The sequence below is a fragment of the Myxocyprinus asiaticus genome, chromosome 43 (assembly GCF_019703515.2).
Source record: "Myxocyprinus asiaticus isolate MX2 ecotype Aquarium Trade chromosome 43, UBuf_Myxa_2, whole genome shotgun sequence".
In the NCBI taxonomy this organism is placed as follows: Eukaryota; Metazoa; Chordata; class Actinopteri; order Cypriniformes; family Catostomidae; genus Myxocyprinus; species Myxocyprinus asiaticus.
In genome coordinates, this window is record NC_059386.1 from 23,142,674 (window position 1) to 23,166,557 (window position 23,884).

The following is a 23,884-nucleotide window of genomic DNA, read 5'->3' on the forward strand; positions in this document are numbered from 1 at the left end:
TCTCTCTCTCTCTCTCTCTCTCTCTCTATCAATTCACATTACCACACTAACCCCCACTGCGCTACTCTGTCTATCTCTTTCTCTCCCACACCAGGCCTCCAGAGCCAGTTTACAGCACTGTGAACAAACTGAGTGACCGTGCCCCCTCTCCCCGCCTCTACTCCCCTGTGGAGTTTGATAAAAGCCCCATGCACTCAATCCCCCACTTCCCTCACTATCACATAGGCCTGCTCCCTGACTCAGAGATCAGCAGGTACAGATCACAGTACTCTGCATGAGGCATGCAAAAACAAACTCTGTGGCCACACATCACCTGCATGGCCACATCCTAATTAAACTCACCTGCATGCCACACCCTAATTAAACTCACATGCATGCCCCGCCCATCATGTACTAGTCATTTTTGTGTGCCCCACCACTTCCCTTACTCTTTTTAAAGAGTCTCTGCAGAGGTTTGATACAGTAGAGGAACATTTTATGCACTTTGAGAAAACAAAGTTTCTTGGAATGATGAAATTAAAATCAAAATTTACCCTATTTACTTTTTTAATATATGTTTCTGAACATATCATGCTGATTCATAGTTGAATGTTTCTACAAAGAAATTTTTTTTTCTTCATAATCAACTAAATGTAATCAATTGCTCCGCATCTGAAATGACTTTCCTTTTCAAGTGACATTACTAATCCCTCTTATTTTTCAAACACTCCTCTCCAGCTACATTCTGGTATGTAATGCCCATATAATAAAATCAAGTCCCACCTTATTATTTTTTTCATTGACTATCCTGTTTGACTTGGAAATATGTTATATTATGGAATTAAAATGGGTTGCGAACTCTATTTCATGTTAACTTTAATGAGAAAAATATGGTGTTGAGGACTGTAAATGAGCAGTTATAGCAGTGTTGTTACATCATTTCTATTCGTCATACTTTAAAAACCAAATAATTATGCAAAGTGCACTTAGAGGACACAAGCATGGAGATTGCTAGTTACCCGTGACAACAGTATAACCGAATCACATCTCTGCTGCAGCTGTTCACTCATTTCCTTCCCTTCCGCAGTCACCATCAATGTATCTGTGACTGTACTGCTTATTGACAGCTTCCTCATGAAGGTCAAAGCTTGGCCGCTGTCATATGTGGTTTGTGTGCCTGTGGCATCAGTGAGACATTAGTGCATCATAAATCAGAGTGAATTGATTTTATCTTCTTTATTTCTGAACTGATTTCACTCTTGGTCTGGGCAGCAGCTTGAATCGTTAATTGGATATAAAACTTTATTAGATAATGCAACATCTCTCATCTTGCTGATTAAATGACTGGGGATATAAATGTAATAGTCCAGAGATTAACAGTGTAAATAGGGGTGTTGGCTACCACGGAAATGCTCTGCATGGAAGGCAATTTTCCTTTTTTTTTTCAACTTACGTCATTGGAAAGCTCTCAATTAGTTGTTGTTTTACTCACAGACAAAAATATAGAGTAATAGCTAAGTATACAGTATGTCTTTGACATACGTTACATGTAAACAGGTTTTGCTTAGAAAAATAAACGGAACATAAAATATATCATGCCATTATTTGGAGAAGCGATTTTCTTTAAAATGAGCCCACACACCGTAATCAGATGCATAGATTATTAGATAATTGACATGAAGCACAATGTGCACACAGCATATACTGTAATGTGCTATCTGGCTAAAAACACGTTAGCTTTCTTGGATCAGATGACTTAATCGGAAATGATGTAGTACATTGTCCAGCATCATGGAGCGCTAAACCAGTCGTATTAGGATTAAGATCGCAGCAACCAGAGGTGGAAGTCATCCAAATATGGGCAGAGAGGATCGTTCACTCTAATTACATATGGCCACCAGAAGATGGTGCCAAGTACATGACAGATTCAATGATGGCTCAAATGACACAGAATGGATAGAATGAGATCTCATTACCCATACCTGCATGCTTTAGAGAGAGAGCATACCTTTAGTCATTGTTTTGTAATTAGTTCTTATGTACAATTATTAGGGTTGGGTTTCCCAATTTGATTTGATTGATTTGATTTGATTCCGATTTCAATTAGATTCATATAGGTATATTTCAGTCATAATGTTCCTTTTGCTTACATATGAAATAAGTTCTCTCCCAGCTAATTCTGTGAATTATACAGGGGACCTTCTAACTTGGTACAGTATGAAAATATAAATTTTACTAATTACATATTTTTTAATTTTTCATCATTTTGGTCACATTTTAGCTTTTTAAAAATGAACAAATCAATGTATTTAATCAATAAATATAATATTATATTGCATATATTATATTTTGTTACATATTTATTGTTTAATTGCATAATTTGTACTATTTACAGGTATTAACATTGATTTGTTGAACACGTGCTAAAAACCGGTACTGTTTAAGGGAATCCTGCATTTCTGTAAACAGAACTTTAAGAACTTTAAATAAGCGCATGTTAACGAGAGAGACTTGAATGGCTTTAACTCATCTGTGCTATGCTTGATTAGAATTAAATGTTTATTTTTTTGTTGTTTATGATCAACAACTGACTGTAAAGAACTGAAAGGGTATTAAAAGAGACATTATTCAGTGACAAATGGGCCGCGTGTAAAGATCTTTGGACACACATTAAACTGGAACAACGTTTACTCTCAACACGCAGCTAAATTTACTCTCAACTAGCTGCCGAACACTCCGCCACTATACTACACAATTTATTCACTATTATTATGTTTTATTTGTTTGGAGAGGCTTTTGGACAATTGGAGACATTTTTGGACACTATAATGAATTTTTTTTTTTAAAGCTATAACTTTTGATTGCTTTGTTGTATCAACACAAAATTTTACTCCATTACAGGCTACCTTATTTACACCTTGAGATATATAATGTCAAATCAGAAAAATAGGAAAAAAAAGTTAATTTTGGTTTGTTTGTTTTTTGTTTGTTTTTTAACCGATTTCTTAGGCTGAGAGTCTCAGAATTTATCACAGTATATCATTAACACATTTGAAAAGTCTTTTTCAAACTGATACCAAACACTTGACCCTCCTTGTTTTTTGTTTTTTTTTTTAGTTAAAAGGCTTTAATTTTGAGTATGCCACTGAAACAGGAAATCTTAAAGAACACCCTCAGAGCTTAAAGGGTTAAGTATTTTAGAGATGCCAAGATCAAGTTAATGTGTTAACCAATATCATTTACATAAATATGTTTAATGCCATTTCATTTCTTAGAGCCATCTAGTTTTATTGAAATCTAATGGCATTTTCATGTTTAATGAAGGTGGGTTTACGATAATAACACTGTGCGGGACTAAGAGACTCTCTGTCTTTCTGCCATAAATAGCTGAGTAATGTTTCACTGTCATTTGAGTCCTGATAAGGCCCTCAGAGTGGGTATGCTTTGTTAACGGTTTGTTTAGATTTACATTTCTAAGTTCATTACCATATGAATTATAAAGTGCTATCTAATTGGCTTCTCTAGGATTTGAATTGATTTGCATTTCAGAACGCCACCACTGCAAGGCCGCTCACACCTAATGCATCGCTTAAATCCTCAGGGCTTGCCATCCTGCGAAAAAGCATCCATGAAAATGCCAGTGCTAACATCTGTGATTAATGGTTTGCTGTCTCTCTTGCTCAGGGTCTGGCACTTTTTGATGATGCTCTTGAAGGGTTTATTTTGATGCATGTTATTTGTTAGCAGGTAGGCAGCAGTTTTGTGAAATCAAGCAGTTCTGTGTGACCAAGCATGGGAGAATTTTTTAAGTATCTAACCAAGAGGGAACAGTTCTCCTTTTATGACCCCATAAACAACCAAAATACTTGTTCTTAGAGTGCTGTTACTTCAGATAAGCATTGTTTGAGGAGCATATGATGGTATGGATTTCTAGGAATATAAGGTGCATAAGGGACGACAGTAGTTCACCAAAAATGACATTTCTGTTATCATTTTCTCACCCTAAGTTCATTCCAAATCAGTTTGAATTTCTTTCTTGTGTGGAATGTCCGAGCTGCTCTTTTACACACAATGAAAGTGGATGGGGACCAGTGACAGCCATGGTCACCATTTACTTTCATTGTATGTAAAATAACCACCTGGACATTCTACTAGATAATTCCTTTGATTTTCCATGCAAGAAAGTCATATGATTTGGAATGACATGATGATGACAATTTTTTTGCTGCTTGTTCTGTGCAGTCGTTCCATTTGGTTCGATTCAAATTCGGATGTCTTTGATGTGTATAAACTTGGCTATGGACTGACATTTACATAAGGAATAATTGATGACGGGCCACTGAATTATTGAAAAATAATGCACACCTGAGGTGGTAATGCGGTCACGGCACGCACACCTTGGATGTGCATTATTTTTCTATAATGCAATGTTCCAGAGTCAATTATTCCACTTATATCATGGTAACCACACATTAAGACATCGTTCAGACATCTCAAGACATTTTCTGGTTTTTGTCCCTAAAACGCTCTAGTGGGTGGAACTACTTTCTTCCGACATGGATTCAGCATCTTGCTTTGATACAGTCCGAGCCTTCATTGCTAGTTCAAAAATGTAATTTTAGAACTAGCAACAGAGGATTGCGAGGCTTGCGCTGCTTTACTGGAGCACTTACTGGAGTAAAAAGGTAGTGTGTGTGTATGTGTGTGTGTGTGTGTGTGTGTGTGTGTGTGTGTGTGTGTGTGTGTGTGTGTGTGTGTGTGTGTGAATTTGTTTTTGAATTTGTGTGTGAAAGAGAGTGTGATATTGTCGGAAGTTCTTTATCAAGAAGGAAGTGGTCGGGAAGCAACGAAGCAGTTCAGGCAAGTGTTTATTTTTTGCCCTCTCACACAGTTCACGCAATCATCCTTGGTGGCTTTTTAACTCAAGGTGCTCAAACAGGTTTCTTAACAGTTCCACAGGCATTTGTTAGTGGTGTTTGCCAAGACAAGCACCACCATTGCTATCGCTCATACTTAAAGCTTGTGCCATGGACATAAATGCTATCTTAAAATGTGTGGCTTTTTTAGGAAAGGTGTGCTATTACTTTTCTAAGCAGTTTGAATTACCTGGATGACAATAAAATGTGAAAATATCCCATAGACTTACACTGAAGAAGGCACCCAGGCCATATCTAGGGACCAGAATATCAGAGACTTATGGGTGGGCTCCTTTGACTTCAGACTATAAGTAACCACCCAGAAAAAGATTAAAAATGTATGGGAATCATCCTTAATGGCTTTGCATTTATGTTTAATGTATGCCTTGCTGTTTACTCAGAAGGGAAGCTTGCACAGTAGATATTAGATTCTTCAGAAATGCTGTTTACATTGAAGTGAAACTTCGTCCATGGTTTGGGTTTGTTCTGTATTCCCTAGATGTCCTTTGCAGTGCATTGTGGGACATTTGCTCTAATGAAGCAGCAAATAATGAAACACCTGTCTTCCTATCTCTCTTTGTGTTCTTTTCTTATCTCTTTCACTGATAATTTGTTATACTGAGCCTGTTTACATGCACACCAATATGCTGATTACTCTCTAAAATCAGCTTATTTAATAAAAAAATCTGACAAGGCATGAAATCCGCATTTACATGACATTTGAAATAATCTCGTTATTCTCTACATTTGACGTCAAACTGTGAAGAGGCATGCGCTCAACACGTGTGCACATTGGATGAGCTGGTAAGAATATTCGTGTAAGGTGTTTACATGGCACGCTAAATCCACGTAATGGGCAAAAATCGACCCGTGTCGACTGGGTTATTCATAAGCCATTTATGGCCTTTGCACCGATGAAGGAACGTGGTTTATTGCGTTTACATGACCGCACGTGTTGTCTGCTTATTAAGCGTAATCATGTAAGAACGTGCATGTAAACATGCTCATTGATAAGCAGTGCAATTCCTGTTAAAACCCCAGCCTTTTGTAACTCTTTTAACTCTCATGGAATACCAAACATTTGCCTGTTTTTCTCAGGAGAAAACATTGTTTTTAAAGGAAAAAGTTCCCAAAAATACAAATTATTTTATAATTTACTCACCCTCAAGTTGTTTCAAACCAATATGATTTTTTTTCTTCAGTGGAAAAAGTGCATTTTTTAAGGAATATCCTGGGATTTTCCATCTTTTCCTCCATCTTTTCCATATAATAAAAGTGAATGAGGACTGGGGCTGACAAACTGCACCATAATAGGATCTAAATTAATAATGCTCTGTATTCCAAGTCTTTTGAAGCCATAAGATAGCTTTGTATGAGAAACAGACCAAAAATGAAATCATTATTCACTGAAAATCTTAACATTTGCCCTAGCTGTCCTTGTAGTGTTCATGGGAGTTCATGAGAGAAGTAGCAATAGCCGATTCATGAGTGAATCATTCTTTTGAATCTTTTCAATGAATCAGTTGATTCACTCTATGAAACTGGTCTAAATGATTCATTTCCAATTTGCACTGATCTGGTTTTCAAGTTCAACTCACTGATCAATGATCTGGTCGCAATGGTTAGCAGGCCACTAGAGGAAAGATTTTCAGTGAATAACAACTAAAATTTCAGTCTGTTGCTCACACAATGCTATCATTTGACTATAAAAGATTTGGAATATAGCACAAAAGTCGGAGGGACCACTTTCATGATACTTTCATTGTGTTTGACTGCACCAGTCCATGTTCATTTCCATTATTTGAAAAATGTATTCTTCATAAAATCACTTTTTGTGTATTATGTAAATGAGAAAGTCATACAGATTTGGAACATCATGAGGGTAAGAACAGGCAAATGATAACAGAACTTTAAATTTGGGGTGAACTATTTATTTAAATATGGCAGTTCAATGTTTAAAATTGTGTTCTCTTTAAAACCAAGATGCAGAGGCGAGGCTGCCCTTTAAGACAGACAGAAAATGAGTCAGAAATGAGTCGATTACATCTTCTGCGTGTATTGGAGTGTACTGCTGTGATTTTGCTAGTCGAAGGTGCAGAAGTGGCTGCTATCTGGAGACACTATTGAGCTTAAAATAAAAAGGCCATCCAGTTCCCTCACTGAGAGAGCGTTCTTGAGGCGGGTAGAGGGTGTACGTATCAGTACACGTCTTAAAAAGCTAAATTGCTCTGTTTGTGTTCTCTGAATCTAATTAAAGTCTATTGATTGTGTTGAGGGCTATCGGAAATGTTTTAGGGTGCTTATAGATTGGCGGCAGATATAGATTGGCATCACAGAGTGCCAAAGCCTGAGAGAAGTCCATTCAAGATTAATAACGTATTTATGGTACTGCCTCAGAGGTCATAGACTCATAGCTGTTGGGCATCATGATTTGTGTCAGCTGTAGTAAGCAAGGAGTGAACATTAAGGGATGCTTCAGCACAGCCATATTCTTAGGATGTATGGTGTGAACAGCTCTCTTGAGGTCATTCCACAGCATCTCTATTGAGTTAAGGTCTGGGCTCTTAACGGGCCACTCCAAAAGGTGGATTTTCTTTTTTTGAAGCCATTCTGTAGTGGATTTACTTCAGTGTTTAGGGTTATTGTCCTGCTGCATCAACCAACTTCTACTGATCTTCAGCTGGCACACAGCCACCCTGATATTATCCTTTAGGATATCTTGATAAACTTGGGAATTAATTTTTCCCTCGATGATGGCAAGCAATCCAGTCCTGGAAGCAGTAAAGCAGCCCCAAATCATGATGCTCCCTCCACTGTATTTCACCGTTGGGATGATGTTTTCATGTTGGTATGAGGTGCCCTTTTTACACCATATGTAGTGCTGCGTGTTCTTCCCAAACAATTCAACCTTAGTTTCATCAGTCTACAAAACATTTTTCCATTAGCGTTGTGAAGTGTCAAGGTGGTCTTTGGCAAACTTCAGGTGCGCAGCAATGTTTTTTGGAAAGCAGCAGCTTTCTTTGTGGTGTCCTGCCATGGACACCATGCCTGTTTAATGTTTTCTGTATAGTAGACTCATGAACAGAGATGTTAAACCAGTTCCAATGATTCCTTCAAGTCTTTAACTGTCACTCTAGGGTTCTTTATTACCTCACTGAGCATTCTGCAGTGTGCCCTTTGAGTCATCTTGGCTGGATGGCCACTTCTAGGGAGAATAGCCACAGTACTATATTGTCTCTACTATAATTTATAGACAATTTTGTAAACTGTGGACAGATGAATATCTAAGCTCTTTGAGATAACTTTTTAACCCTTTCCAGCTTTATGCAAAGTTACAATTATTGATCGAAGGTGTTCTGAGATCTCTTTTTTGCGAGTTATGGTCCAGGTCAGCAGATGCTTTTTGTGAATAGCAAACTAAGCAAAATGTTTGTGAGTTTTTTATAAGTCAAAGTAGCTCTAAACCACACCTCCAATCTCATTAAATTAACTGGATTCCAGGTTTGCCAATTCTTGACTCTAATTAGCTTTTAGATAGATAGATAGATAGATAGTGTGCTGAAATATGCTGCTTTTAGCTTGTTTACTTAAGGTAGAGGGTCATTACATAGATTCTCTGCAATTCTCTTCCTCTATTGAGCTTGCATTTGAAAGGTAATAGGTATTTTGCTATTTGACAGGACCCTAGTGAGCAAACCATTACAAATGACAGCTTACATTTCACGTCGGAGACATTTTCATATTCAAAACACTTTTACAGTGGAAGAATGGTGTGATAGAGAGAGAAACAGAAAGAGAGGGTTTGAGAGAAAAGGGGAGGGAGACTAACAGAGGTTGACAGTGAATAAATGGTGGCGAGAAGAGAGCTGTGAGGGGCTGCATATGAAATGCAAGCACTGCTCAGCAAACCACTCCCTCGTCCGCATGTATTTCAGAATACGAGAGGCTTTGTGACCCGAAAACGAGTGTAATCTATTTTGTTTGTTTTCCCATTTGGTTCTGAATTTGAAATGATAAACAGTGGCTGTTTGTAATCTGGGACTGAAGCAGCATGCAGGGGAATGCAGACAGGAGCTCTATCAGGGTTCTGCAGCTGGCAAAGGGAGAGAAAGAAAGGGATGAATGAAAGAAAGAGAAGTTTGGAGGATAGAAATGTGAGTGAAGGGAAAGCAGATTTGGGAGAGTTTAATGAGGTGGTTATACTGTAGCTAGCAAGGTGCTACAAGCACTCAACCCACCTCAGAGCCAGACATTACTTAGAATAAATATATATGCAGTGTCAAATAACTAATGATCAGCATATAATTTCATACCATTAATATCAGAATGTGTTCTAGAACTCCAGGTCAGCTGTCACAGATACTTCCTTAACCCTTTAAGCTCGGACTGGACCACTGAAAAAAAATTATTGTCAAAATAATAACTAGAGTCTTGACCAACAAAAAATATGTATTGTTTTAAAGCTTAGAAGCTGTACTGTACAATGCATGTAGGCATTATGACCGAAGCTGAACAAGTGCTTTGTGCTTTTGTCTGGAAAGTGATACATGCTCCTTGTAAATGTATTACTGACTTTAGACTTGAATATAGAGAGTATTAAGCTAAAATAAAAAACTATTTTGAGAGCAAATTTGACCCACAGCCCATGTCCATGCAGTGGTCCTCTGGTGCAGTATAAAGATGCAATTTTATGATGTAGTACATCCCAATCTAGCCATACTCATTTAATTTTTAAATACTTAAAAATGTGTACTTTACCATCACTAGCTTAATGCTGTATGTACTTTTTGTATTTAATGGAAGTATGCAGTTTGTCATTCATTGCCATTTTAAGTCAATTCTGTGAATGGAAAATATATGGAATAGGGTGTCATCTAGTGGTGAAAATGGACTGCTGTTCTTTTTTTCAGTTCTGCAACCTTTTGGGTTTATTATTACAAAAGCAAAGAGAATAAGAACTGTTCTATATATAACTTTGCGGTTATATATTTCAGTTCATAGTTGCACTAATGGGCAACATTATTTTTACTAGGCATTGCTAAACATGTGAGCTGTTCATTTATGTAGCAGACATCATAAGATGAGAGTACGTGATGAACTTCACAAGATGAGCTTTGTCTTAAAATATCTACTTTTTAGAGATTAAAAGTGAATTCGTGAATTTAACATTTTATGAACTTGTATTCATAGCTAGAGACACAGCTGTACTTATTTGAGTGTAAGCAGTTACTGTGTTCTCTGATAGCTTGCAGTGTAAAGATACCACATTGGATATTAAGCAACATTACAGATATGCATTTTTAATGCAGAGCTCTGTTGAAGCCGTGATGTAGTGGTTAGTGCTCATGCAACAGACATGTTGAGCCTTGGTGGTAATATGGCAAATGCAGGTTTGAGTTGTGTCAATCCTATTTCCCCTTTCTCTCACCAAATAATTTCCTGTATGTTCTCTACTTTCATAATTAAAAGTGTCAAAAAGCCTTTTAAAAACAAATTACAGAATTCTGTGAGTGGTGGTAGCAAAAATGCCTGTGAATCAGTTGCTGCTTTGCTTGGTTTTTGTTTATGGCCTGAAGAGCATCATGACTCTAAGCCAAACAGACACGCTGGAAGAGAAAAGAAATGAAGGACTTAAGAGTGATAGAGAGAGAGAGAGAGAGAGAGAGAGAGTGAGGAAAAGCCTGGCTTCGACTTACAACTAGGTCACTGAGAAGGCAGCGACAACAGATTAGCCTTCTGTTCTAAAATAGCTCCATCTCAGGTCTCGTCTCTTTGCATTATCATCTGTAAACTTCAGAGATTGTGCATCTCCACATTTCAAGTGGATCTGACAGAAAGTGTCACAGCTCAAGATGTCTCTTCATTTGATTGGTTACACTTGACAGCAAGATGCCACGGAACGGTCAGGATCTTATGACTAACTGAAAGGGCGCAGGCTAAGTGGATCAGACTTTTGGGATCATTTTAGCACACCCTGTAACTCAAGCACACAGGCTGACCACTGGCTTTCTTAGTTTATCAGTTTCTTAGTTTATTAAGATATATATTTACTGTATATATAATTCTGTAGTACTATGGTTCTTAACTGGTGGGCCTCAACCCAAAATTGGGTCCAATCCTGTTCTGACAGGGTTATGGACAGCAGCAGATAAAATAATGCTAATTACCTATAATAAAATGCAACTAACCATATCCATATTTAGCACAGTAAAAAACGTATCAACTTTTAAAAGGGAGGAGAAAATGTCCCATATCTTTTGTTGTTGATGTTAAAATCTTCTACATTTTTATTTTATATTAAATATATACAGTATTAGTATTATTATGCATATGTAAAATGTAATATGTTTGATTTTATGTTAAATAACTTTTTTTTTTACTTAAACTTTTGATTTAACCTCCTGACACTCCCGCGTGACTGCTGTGTGCATTTTCCATTTCCCTTTTTGATTTGTAACTAGTAGCACCTAATAAAAAAACTAAAAATCTAGAGCAAATCGTTTTCCTAAAAATGAATGTCCACATATGTGGACAGCAAGATTTCAAGTTGTGAAATTTTAAATAACACTAAGCTATAGAAAGTCAGCTTTTTTTCATCAAATTGTTTATTATGTTTCCAGGAGTGTTGGTTATTCTTGTTTTTGAGACGTTATAGACATTACAGCTGATTTTCGGTAAAGCTGAATAAATAATTCTTATTCAAAGTAATGTCCAGCATCATCCAATCACTGCCAACCATTTTTAAATAAAATGTAGCATTATAACATTCTCAATCTATGTACTGATTACCATTGTCCCATGTCTGCCAAACATGTTGAGTGGTCCAAACATCATTTGCAGACTGAAACTGAACTTTTTGGTCAGATATTTGGAGTGAATGCACTTAGCTGCATAGAAAGCTATAGGATGCTCCCTTGCTCCCTGTTTAGTAAATGACTTAACCTCCAGTGTGCTGTCTGTCTTCAGTGATCTCAGAACAGTTTGAAATGAACTTTATTTTCATCCTAACTCCATATAAAGCCTCTGAAAGCAAAATGTTTTAGCTTTTGGATGAACCCATTTTTTCTCAATGTGAAAATGCATAGTAAATACTGTATATAGGAATGCATTTACTAATGTTAATTAATAGAATTATATTGCACAGTGATAACAAAATAAAATATAATAAAATGTATATTAAAATTAAGTGAAATTTTCTACTTTTGAGAAAAAGCGGTGCCAGTGTCCACATATGTGGACATCTTGTTTATCAGGGCGCTGACGTGCGAAAATGAATGGGCTTTTTAAAGTGGCATATCAAACGAAACCAGAGACTCTACTCTTTTCAACCAAACAGGTTTCAATGAAAAAACGTAAAAATATTTCTTACCAGAGGAACTTTTGTTGGCTCTGCGTCCGTACGAGCGCTTCAAGGAAATCAACGGCATGCTGTTGTGTCACGTGACTCGGTGCGGAAGAGTTTAACCATTTAAATGACCGTCTATAGTCTTGTGACCAGTATTCAGTCGGATTTTATTCATTTAAATTATGCATTGTGTATTGCAAAGCCAAAATACAATGTCCAAGTATGTGGACGTAGGGTCGCACCAGATTAAAGGACGTTTTTCGTACATTTTTCGTTTTGGTACTGTGCTGGCTTGCAACTGTAAAATCTGAGTCTTGAAGCAAAACCAGTTGAAAATCACTGCTATTGTGTCTAAACATATTTAATAACTATGTAATTAAACAGCATGCCATAAAAGTATCCAACTTCGTGTTTTATTAATTTGGCCACAAGGTACGAAAAAACATATATGAAGTGATACTTTTAACAGTATATGTAGTGAGTGAGAGTGAATGTGTGTAATAGAGAGAGTCGGTGTGTGTGTGGGGGGGGAGTGTGCTTTTTCCGTTTCTAGGAAACCGGTCATAAATGGGACAAATACCACTTAAGTGGAGCAGTCCCCAATAGATGTCAGCCATTGTGCTCAGCTACATCGTAGACATTTTGGACCAACCCAGTCGTGTGGATGTGTGTGTGCATGCACTCGTAGTTTTGCATTTGTATGTTTACAAAGTAGTTGGTGTGCATCTGAGTGGAGATGCAGAGCCCTACGGACTCTGAGCTGATGTATTACCTGAACTGTGTGTACAGGGAGCCCAGGAAGATTGTTCTTCACAAGGGCTCGACCGGGCTGGGCTTTAACATCGTTGGAGGAGAGGATGGAGAAGGCATTTTTGTCTCCTTCATACTGGCAGGAGGGCCTGCAGACCTCAGCGGAGAGCTGCGGAGAGGAGACCAGATCATATCCGTAAGTGGACCACACAAAAAACACAAATATACATACATTTGCTGTTTATATGTGCAAGAAACGGCTAAAGGATACAGTGGTTGTCACAAACCAAAGTTGTTGGTATTTATTTTTCAAAATTAGCATTTTATTAGGTTGGAATATCAGCCCAAAGGTCATGGATTATAGACATCATATTTTTCTTTCTAGGTCAAAGATAGGGCCGTAACAACCATAAACATGAGGCGCCCATGTCACCCCCAATAATCATATTAGTGGTCGATCATTAGGTTTTTCTCTTAAACTTTTACATTTGATCCCTGCCAATCTTGAATATTTGGTTGCTGCTACATTTATTGGGATTACCATTTAATAAGGCTGAAATTTCAACACCAAGGTCACGAATTATAGACATCATATTTTGTTTTCTTAAGTTAAGGACACATCCCCCTAATAATTAGATTACTGGTTGACTAATATGAGTCTTAAACTTTAAAATTTGTACATTGGGTCCCATTTAAAATTCTTGTTAGTGAGGCACTTACAATGGAAGTGAATGGGGCCAATCTGTAAATGTTAAAATACTTTCAAAAGACAGGGCCAGGGTAGCTCAGCGAGTATTGATGCTGACAACCACCCCTGGTGTCGCGAGTTTGAATCCAGTGTGTGCTGAGTGACCAAATTGGCCCGGTTGCTAGGGAGGGTAGAGTCACATGGGGTTACCTTCTCATGGTCACGATTAGTGGTTCTCGCTCTCAATGGGGTGCGTGGTAATTTGTGCATGGATCGCGGAGTAGCATGAGCCTCCACATGCTGGAAGTCTTCGTGGTGTCATGCACAACGAGCCACGTGATAAGATGTGCGGATTGACTGTCTCAGAAGTGGAGGCAACTGAGACTTGTCCTCCGCCACCCGGATTGAGGTGAGTAGCCGCGCCACCACGAGGACTTACTAAGTAGTGGGAATTGGGCATTCCAAATTGGGAGAAAATGGGATTTAAAAAAAAAATAATTAAAAAATACTTTCAAAAGTATAGCCACAAGACGTAAACAGTATGGTATTAGCATGATTTTAGTGTGATAACATCCAGGGTCCAAAATGTACTTTTTAGCCCACCAGCCAAGGTGGCTGGTAGATTAAAAAAATTGGATTTTATTGGATTTTACAGACATGAGGGGCAAATAAACAATACTGTGAGCAAGCTTAAAATTAAACTACTTTTTTAAAGAATTGTGTTGTTTTATTTAATTATTTATGAAATATTTAATTGCCAGATAGTCCATATAGAATTCTTTTTCAGATTATTTCCTTGTTACAACAAAACTAAATTTGTATTTTAAACTACATGTTGTCATATGAACAACCATTAAGTAACTCTCATGAGTCTCCTGAGCCTTAAGTACACACATAACACATTAACAGTTTTTGGTTTATTTGGAGTGAGTCAATTAATTCAGTAAACTCCAACTGATTCTTTTATTCACTAAAACGAGCCAGCTCATATAGTTGTTCATTTGGGAATTGGACAACACTAATAGCGCTGTAGTTATCGATTCACTAAAAAGAACCGGCTCAAATGAATCATTTGGTTGGGAATCGGTCTCTGGTAGAGCTTATGTCTCATGCTGAAGATACACAGAAGCAGTGAGGGTTTCTGCGGCGCTTAATGATAGTGCAGGATGGGCGATACCACTTATTTTCTTTTCGATCCGATATCAAGTACTTTTAGGCCAATATCGCCGATATCGATACCGATACCTCTATTAAATTGAATTTTTACAAATTCTTTGGATAGAATTACTTACATTTTGTATATATTTATAGGCCTAAACAGAAAATTATTAGGCTGCTTTGTTTACCCTTTAAAATTGTGTAAGTATAAGCCACATTTAAAACCTTAAAATTAACCATAGCTATTATATGGTTAGTATTACTAAAACCAAGTTACCATATGGATACTACAGTAATGCTATAGTAAACCCATGGTTAATTGTAACAAAACCTTGGTTACTGCCAAAAAACATGTTAAATTATTTTACAAACACCGGCCAGAATGGCGTGACACTGTGACATTCACTGGCCAAATAGAAAATGTACCCGCATTTGGCACTTGTCGGGTGTTCATTTCGAACCCTGATAACATCGCTTACTAACCTGTTATGTGTAAAGTTGTATTCAGTTTTACAACTTTGTTGCCATGACGACGTAGCATCGTAAACCCTAAAACGTCCGTAAAGACCACGATTTAAGGGGGACAATTCCCCCTTAAACTTTTACATTTGGTCTCCCCACTCTTGAATATTTGTTTACATCCTTGGTTGAAGAGTGATATATGTAGTAATATTATTATTATTATTATTATTTTTCTAATACTGACAATGTTTGGACATTAACCTAAATTATATATTACTATTTATAATGTGTTAGGTAGTCATTGGAATTGGTCTAAAATTCTCATTTCTGTTGCTCATCTGGTAGATTATGGTGCTAGCAACGGCAAGGTCATAGGTTCGATTTCCAGAAAACTGACAAAGTGATCAAATGTATACCTTGAATGCACTGTTAGTCATTTTGGATAAATGTGTCTGCTAAATGCAAATTGTAACCACAGAGAAGTGCAGAACCTGTTCTGAACAGGAGGTGGCGCCATCGCACCAATCATTTCTAAAAACACTTTTTGTGTTCCAAATACTGTATATTTGTCCTTTAGTACCTGCACAAAGCTCAGTCAATACCATTATTCCTATTTCTCATCATCATTTCATGACTGAGTTTTTGGCATAGATTCAGAGCCATAACTTTTTGGTGGAGTGTTAATTAACAGCGCAATTACGACTCCCATTGTAACAATCCAGATCAGCGATCCACTCGAGAAGCTCTCGGCACTGATTTCCTGATGCTGATCTCATCACTTCTGTTTATTAAAGCTTCATCGGGACTCTCTCATCGTAATCAAACCCCTCCGTCCAAAGCCCTGGCACAATTACTGTCTCCGTCACTTGAGCCGAGAGCAATCATGGGCTGCCTCCCTTGGACACTGATTAGAAAGAGAGAAAGAACAAAAGGAGAGAAACAGGGAGGGAAGAGAAAGGGAGAGAAAATGGTGTGATGGCCTGATTTGGAGTCTAAGAATAGCTGTGGTGTACCTCCTGAGTTCACACTGTTAAATGAGCATGAGGACACGCTACAGGCACACTGAAACACCACACAAACCACATAAACATGCCTAGTCATTTACTCCCAATAGTTGCATAAAGTCATCCCATCAGATTTAATCTTATCTGATTGAGAAAGTGTAAAATGCATCAGATGGTCAGTGAAATTACTGTGGATGGTCTGTGTGCATTAGACCCAGTTGTTGCAGACTAGCCTTCAGGCACTGCCACCCACCGATCCCCTACTGCAGCCTTCTGTTGAGCTGAAGATCTGCACGCTTCTGGAGATGGATCACAGCAGGGGTTTCTAGAGCCAGATCACTCCAGGCTGCTCTGCAGCAAGATATCACACTTTTTGAGAGCCACACCAATGTATATCTGACATAGCACTTTAATAACACTGACAGTAATGCTGCTTTTTTAATACTGAGAATTTAAGACATTAATAAAGGTCAGGTCAGTGTAGTGTTTAACACACCACTATTAAGCCGTGGCGCTCCACCACAGCTGAATGTACATTATAACAGTGAGAACATTAGATTTTACCCTAAGTTTTGTGAGCTTTTGTTAGTCTGAATTAAATGTGATGAGATAAAACGACTGCATACTTCACAACAACATAAGACAACAAGTGGTAAAATACTGTACAGTGTAATTAGTGTAGTTAGATTCACAAAAAATTACTCTTATGACCCGGTTCATTCAATGAATAGCTCAAAAAGACTCAAACTCACAAGGTATCAGTCTGAATCATTCATGGAATGAACTCACTGAATTCATGAGAGCGGTTGTTGAATTATTATCTGACTGAACTGCTAGTCATTATTCTCAGTCTCAACTGCAAAAACAGAATTCTGCAGGAAAGTCTGCACAGTATTTATTTAGTGTTTGTTGACATATCTGTAAAATGTCTTATGCAAGTACAGTATATTATGCATGTTTGCTTCCAGATCCCAAAGAGTTAGATATATACAGTTGTCACTCGTGTTTGAACATATAGTGTTCTAGCAAACCCTTGTGCCATAAGTTTGCTCCAATACATATGGGCTTTGTGTCAAACTGTTAAAGGAATAGTTCACCCAAAAATTCTTATTTACTCACCCTTATGGCATCTCAAAGTCGGATCATTTTCTTTCTTCTGCAGAACGTAAACAAAGATATTTTGATGGAGATATGGTGTGAATACGTATATCCATACAATGCAAGTCAATGGGGACCAATACTTCAAAGCTCCAAGAGGACATAAAAGCAGCATAAAGGAAATTTATATGACTCCAGTTGTTTAATCCATGTCTTCTGAAGCAATATGATTGATTTTGGGTGAGAACAGACCAAAATGTTTATCCTTTTTCACTATTAATCTTGACGTCTGCAGTCTCCATGACGAGATCATTCATTTGTGTTCCACAGAAAAAAAATAGTCACAAGTTTGAGATGGCATAAGGGTGAGTTAATGATCAGAACTATTGGGTGAACTATTCCTTTAAATGGCAAATTTACAGCAATACTTGCATTGTTCTTGATGGCCATTTAGTTTGTATTTCAGGTAAATGGTACTGATGACATGCTTGATGCTGTTGATGTAACTTCCATTATTGTGATCGGTTACAGGTTAATGGAATCGATCTGCGAGGTGCCACTCACGAACAGGCAGCAGCTGCACTGAAAGGGGCGGGACAGACGGTAACCATCATCGCCCAATACCGACCCGAGGGTAAGTATCCGTCAGTTCCCCCCTGACCAAACACTGTTGCCACTGAGAGTCACATGATCCTTAATCACGGAGCCATTGAGAGTGCAGAGGTCACCTTTAGCTGCAGGCAGGGCAGAAACACAACTCATCCAGATATTTCTGAGCTAAACCCAGCCCGGTGTGCTCTTTATTTCTACTTACTCTTACAGAATAGCCCATGTGCCCTTGGAGTGTTGAGTTGCCATGTTTGATAAGTGTCAGTTAGAGGGTCTGGCTGCTCTGGACTCTCATACAGATAAGGTGTGATGCATCACTGTAGTCCTGGGTTCACCAAGAATTTTATTTTTATTAAAGGTGAAGTGTGCAATTTTTCCATTAGAATACTTATATATACCAGTTTAATATGCATACAGTATATAATTATAAGTAAGCCATTTGTAGTTTTACTTCCCCTAAGTGTAAACACAGTGTCTCAACTAATGGTGTGAGGTTGAGGCAGGGCTATCTGTTTGGCCAAACAGGTAGGTGTGTTTGCACAATTTGTTTGGAACCAAAAATTTTTTTTTGCAATTCTGATTGGTGCTGCTATTATTAATATTATATTTGATAATAAAATATATATAGTATAATATATATTTCGTATATTGTGTCTTATTTTATATATTGTTTTATTACTTAATGTTTCCCCCATGTCAGCTTAATTTGCAAAGACAACTATAAATAAACCATTCGTAAGTTTTGTAGATTTGGTTGTAGTGTTGTTATCCAAAAATTTCCCGAAAAGTGAAAACAGTTTGGCTCAATAAAATTAACATAGACGAGGCGAAAAAGACACGTCATGATGATATTTAAATGATTTTAATTAAAACATACTGTATGATGAGAAAAAAATAATAATGTAAGATATTAACATTGCACTAGTCTATAGACTGTAACCGTTTTTGTCATTTTGCACATTATTGTCAACTAAAATGTTATTTTTGTTGACAAAAATTATATGGCAAAACTGAGTAAAACTGACTAAAAGAAATTAATATAAAACAAAAATTTTGTGATCAAATTTAAAGGACATTTTCATCAAAGACTAAAACTATGACTAAAACAAAAAACGGTTAAAATTAACACTGGTAGCACGTTGAACTCAGCAGAAAACATGCTGAAAATGTGGCATTATGAAAACATTGCTCTGTTTGTTTGAGCATCCTGACTAGCCCGACATGGCAAGATTGGCTTAACAAATGGGGTGAATTTGGGGCAGGACTAACTGTGTGATTAGAATGGGGGATACTGGGAAGAGTGTCCAGGAAATGTATTGAAAACTGTCATTACTTTTTTAGTTACTTTTGGTGCCGTTTGTGGTGCGCAAATTGAATACTTCACCTTTAAATAGTGGCTACACAGAAAACAAGCTTAGGATATTTCTGGCACTCATATTTCCCATGATAGAGTAAACCATTTATGAGTTGTGCATAACATGAGCTGCAGGTGTGTGCTCATGTGTATACAGTCTTTGATAACGTGAGAGAGACAAATGTGACCGTGTGCTCAGGTGTGTACTGATATGTCCTCTCTTTTCTCACCCGTCAGAACTTGCCCTGTGCTCTCCACACCGAGCCCCACCTCCAACTACAGGTTTGTGCCATGTGATCAGCGCCTGAGTCAAGAGCAGTACCACATAGACAGACTGCACAGAACTAGACCACGAGCAAAGTTCTATAGACTCCATTACTATACATTAGTTACATAAGGTTTAGCTCTTTGTTATACATTCTCATGAGGATTTGAGAACTCCAGGAGAGTTGAAATGCTTTGATCTGAAGGCGCTGGGTTAAGGACCAGACCTCTAGAGCTCAAGTTCTGTCTAAGACCTGTTTTGCACCGCACGCGAAAGTAGCATGTTGTTTTGTTTTTTTTGTGTGTGTTTTTTTATTTTTTTTTGGTGCCGATGTTAAAGGTTAAAGAATTCTCTTTGCCCTTCTAAGCAGAACGGTGCAGGAGCATAGCAGAAGCATACATGAACGTATCACTTAGATGGTCTTTTACAAAAAGGTTGTTTGTCAACAGTAACAAAGACAAGATGAAAATAACACATCATGACAATAATTAAACGGTTTTAATTAAAACATACTTTCGACAAAAATATGAGAAAAAAATAATACTGCAAGATATTAACAATGCACAGTCTAGTCTGTAACAAGTTTTTGTAATTTTTCACATTCGTGTTAGAATATATTAAAATAAATATATTATAGATATATAAAATAAACATAAATATATTAAAATATGTTAATATAATATTAATATAGCTAAAATAATGTTTTTTGAATATAATTATATGCCTTTTTTTTTCCAGAGTAAGACAGACTAAAATGAATAAATATGACATTACAAAATATTGACTAAATTTAAAGGACATTTTGGTCAAAAGACTAAAACAAAGAAAAGTGTTAAATTTGACACTGGTAGCACACTGAACTATATTTGCAATATAGGCTTTAATGAAGCAATACTGACGTCATCTACTCACCCATTGTTTGACAAAGACTTCTGTTGGGCTTGATGCAAATTATGTTATGTTCATTAATTTTAGTAAGTTTTACATATTTTAATAATGTGCAAAATGACAAAAGTTTGTCTCAAACTGAACAGTCATAGGCACAGACACAGCACTTTCTATTCAATAAATATGACTTAATATCAGTGGCGGGCCGTGCATTTAAAGTCTAGGCTTTCAGTGTGATTCATGCCATTAAGAAAACACAGTTTCACAACGAATAAGACACCCTATGCCTTTGGGCATCATACATTATGTCGCAGCTAACTAATAATACCAATTGACATTTTAAAAACCCATCCACGCACGAAAGCCAGAACTTGAAACGACACTTAATGCTCAAGCAAGCCTAATTTTAACTGCAGCATGACTGTTTTGTGAAATGAACGTATCCCGAACAGACATTCAAAAATCATAATTTTTCATTTGAATCAACCAAGGAGGTCTATAATACCTGGAAAATCTATCTAATAATATTTGCGATTTAAATGTTGCTTGCAATAAATTTTGTTTCGTCAGGGTACACGGTTATGCTGCGTTCCATTCAAGTTGGATGTGGGATATTTCTACTTGATATTTCTGAATGCATTCCATTCCCCGATATTCGGAAGATGACGTTTAAGGAAACAAAACTGCAACACTCCCGTTTGCTTTGCAGGGGTTTGACTCTCATTAGAGATGTCTCCTAGTAACCCAACTGATAAACAATGATGCAGAGCTAGCATTTGTGCTTCAGGTGTTTGATTATCAAAAGAGATTATAATGTTTTATACACCTGTTTCTGCAGGCATTTTTTAAACAAGCTTTAATATCATGTAATGTGGAAACGAACTTATTTATCGATATTACTTAATAAAGTGAATGTTTATCACTTACTTTGATGTAATTGTTTGAAAGACATGTTTGTGTGACATCATACGCCCATGTCTTGGCGAAATCGGAGCTGAGAATTTCTGCACGAGCCTACAAGTTGTAATTCTGACTTCAAGATGCATTCCATTGCACTTTTCCTAGTAGGAAGTTGTAAAATCTGACTTTCCGAGTTGAATGGAATGCAGCACTACTTTTCAAAACTGACACTGAATGCTCAAGCAGCCTAATTTACACTTAGAAAACTCTTGATGTTGTTATAACAATGCAAAAAGCACTTACCAATTTACTTGAAGTGAAAATCAGCCCATCTTTCCTGATTAATAAATTAATCAATCACACGATCATGCAGAACATCTTGTGTTTTTAAATCCATAAGGATCTCTTTCTCAATGGCGATAGCGGCAGTAATGACAGACGACTCGTGCGCTCTTCACTTTCAAATTACACATCACTTAAAGCGTGATTGCGTCACTCAAGGCCAGCTAGAAGGCCTCAAACGGGACATATGATTGGCTGATGAATCTGACAATCTGACTTTAGTTGCTCATTCATTTGCACTGTTGAGGTATTCTGAAGAAATTCTGAAATTCTGGGTGTAGCTCAAACTCACGCGCTGCTTCAGGCATGCGATTTGTGAAACAGTTGTCATACTTTGCTTGTAAGCATCAAGGAATAAATTCTGACTGGATAAACTTTTCGTTTTTCTCCATTTGTTTGTAGATTAATTAAGAGTGGAAAGCGATTAAAAATACATAGGCAAAAAGGTGATTGAGAATGAAAGGATGAAAAATATTTATTTATTTGGCATTTTAGGCCAGCAGAGAAGGCTTTGCTGGCCCTGAGAACTGCTTAATATGAATTCAGATGATTTAAGCCACTTATAGCTACAGTTTGGGTTTTGGGTGCCATTCCATGCAGATTAATTACTATTTAGATGCAATTGTAGTCCCCGTCACAACAATGGCTGTAATTAAAAGGAATATTCAATGTATTTACCCAGAAATCACTTTATTTTTCTGCATAGAAATACAGCTCTCTTACACATCAGAAACGCTGCCAGTGTGAAAGCACAATAGCCTTCTGTTGTAGTTGCTCTGCAGTTTGAAACAGGTCTAACTCTTTGCAGTCTGGCTGTGGAATGTGGTCTCATTCTTGCCTCAGTGGCAGCTCTGACCATGGGCTTCTCATTCAGGAGATGGGACAGAAAGAGTCCTTGCTCTCCTGATAATCCTGTGTGCACCTTTTTGTTTTCCCTTGCCTGCTGCCTCAGTTGATAAAATTCCTCGGCTCCTATTCTTGAGTGTGTCTTTGGCTTTAACCCACCTGTTAAACACATGATGGCTGCTATTCAGTACTGTACATACACACAGACAGAGACAGACGTTACAAATGAATCCTGGGGGATTGAGCAGTTTTGCCAAGATTCTGATATATATTTATAAATTGAACGTGTTTTTATGCAAAGGGACTTACAAATGAGGAACAATACAAACACAAGCAATTAATCAGAAATATTAGATGTACATTTAATATTTATAACTTAGCACGGAGGGACTGAATCAGATTAATTACTCATTTAAATGTAGAACAGTGGGGTTTATTATGTTACAGAATTACTTGAAAAAATATTATAGTTAGCTTAATAGACTTTATAAAGCATTAATATCCCCCATAAAATCACTTGATAAGTACAGTTCTCTTTCTAGTGTAGACAAATTTCCTACTGATACAGAAAGTTGAGAATTTTACATTTCAAAGAGCTTGTCTCTTTTTGAAAAACATAACCAATAGGATTTTGTGTACATCTAGGCTTTGATCCATGATTTGCCACTATTGTTAGTCAAAGGCAGGTGGTATTAGAAGGAGGGGACATACTCATTCTAAAGGGCATTTTATTGTACCAAAATTTGTATATGCCCGTGCGTGCAGGATGAGCCATCAATAGGGGTTGGTAAAAATATTGATTTTCCGATGCATTGCGATCTTCGTTTGAACGTTCTCGAGACTGATCTTTAAATCCCATGATCAATCTTTTACTCAGTGCACAACCCTCCACTATAATGAGAGGAAATCACGCGCAATTGCAACCAAATTTCGCGCTATGCGACTAAAATGTATATTGGCAACCGCCTGGTAAATGTTTAGATTTCACTCACCAGTGACTGTGTAGTATAGTGGTGGAGTATTCAGCAGCGAGATCCTTTCACTGCGTGTTAAGAGTAAAAGTTGTTCCATGTAATGTGTGTGTGTCCAAAGACGAGATCCATGCCACCCATTTGTCATTGAATAATGTCTGTTTTAATACCATTTCTGTTCTCTACAGTCAGTTGTTGATCAAAAACAAAAAATAAACATTTAATTCTAATCACGTGTAGGACAGAAGAGATTTGAGTCCTCTCTCGTTAACATGCGCTCATTTACAGACGTTGTTTACAAAAATGCCG

At 37.3% G+C, this 23,884-nt stretch overlaps 1 protein-coding gene across 4 annotated transcripts in view; it reads left to right on the forward strand.

Moving 5' to 3' along the window:
* The window catches only part of LOC127433917 (disks large homolog 2-like), a 303,885-nt gene that overhangs the window by 224,088 nt on the left and 55,913 nt on the right, over positions 1-23,884 (forward strand). For all 4 annotated transcript variants that reach the window (XM_051686267.1, XM_051686270.1, XM_051686268.1 and 1 more), the window contains 4 exons: positions 95-253; positions 13,030-13,186; positions 17,932-18,034; positions 19,601-19,645. In XM_051686267.1, the coding sequence (XP_051542227.1) occupies positions 95-253; positions 13,030-13,186; positions 17,932-18,034; positions 19,601-19,645 (464 nt within the window). The remainder of the gene's footprint in view (positions 1-94; positions 254-13,029; positions 13,187-17,931; positions 18,035-19,600; positions 19,646-23,884) is intronic.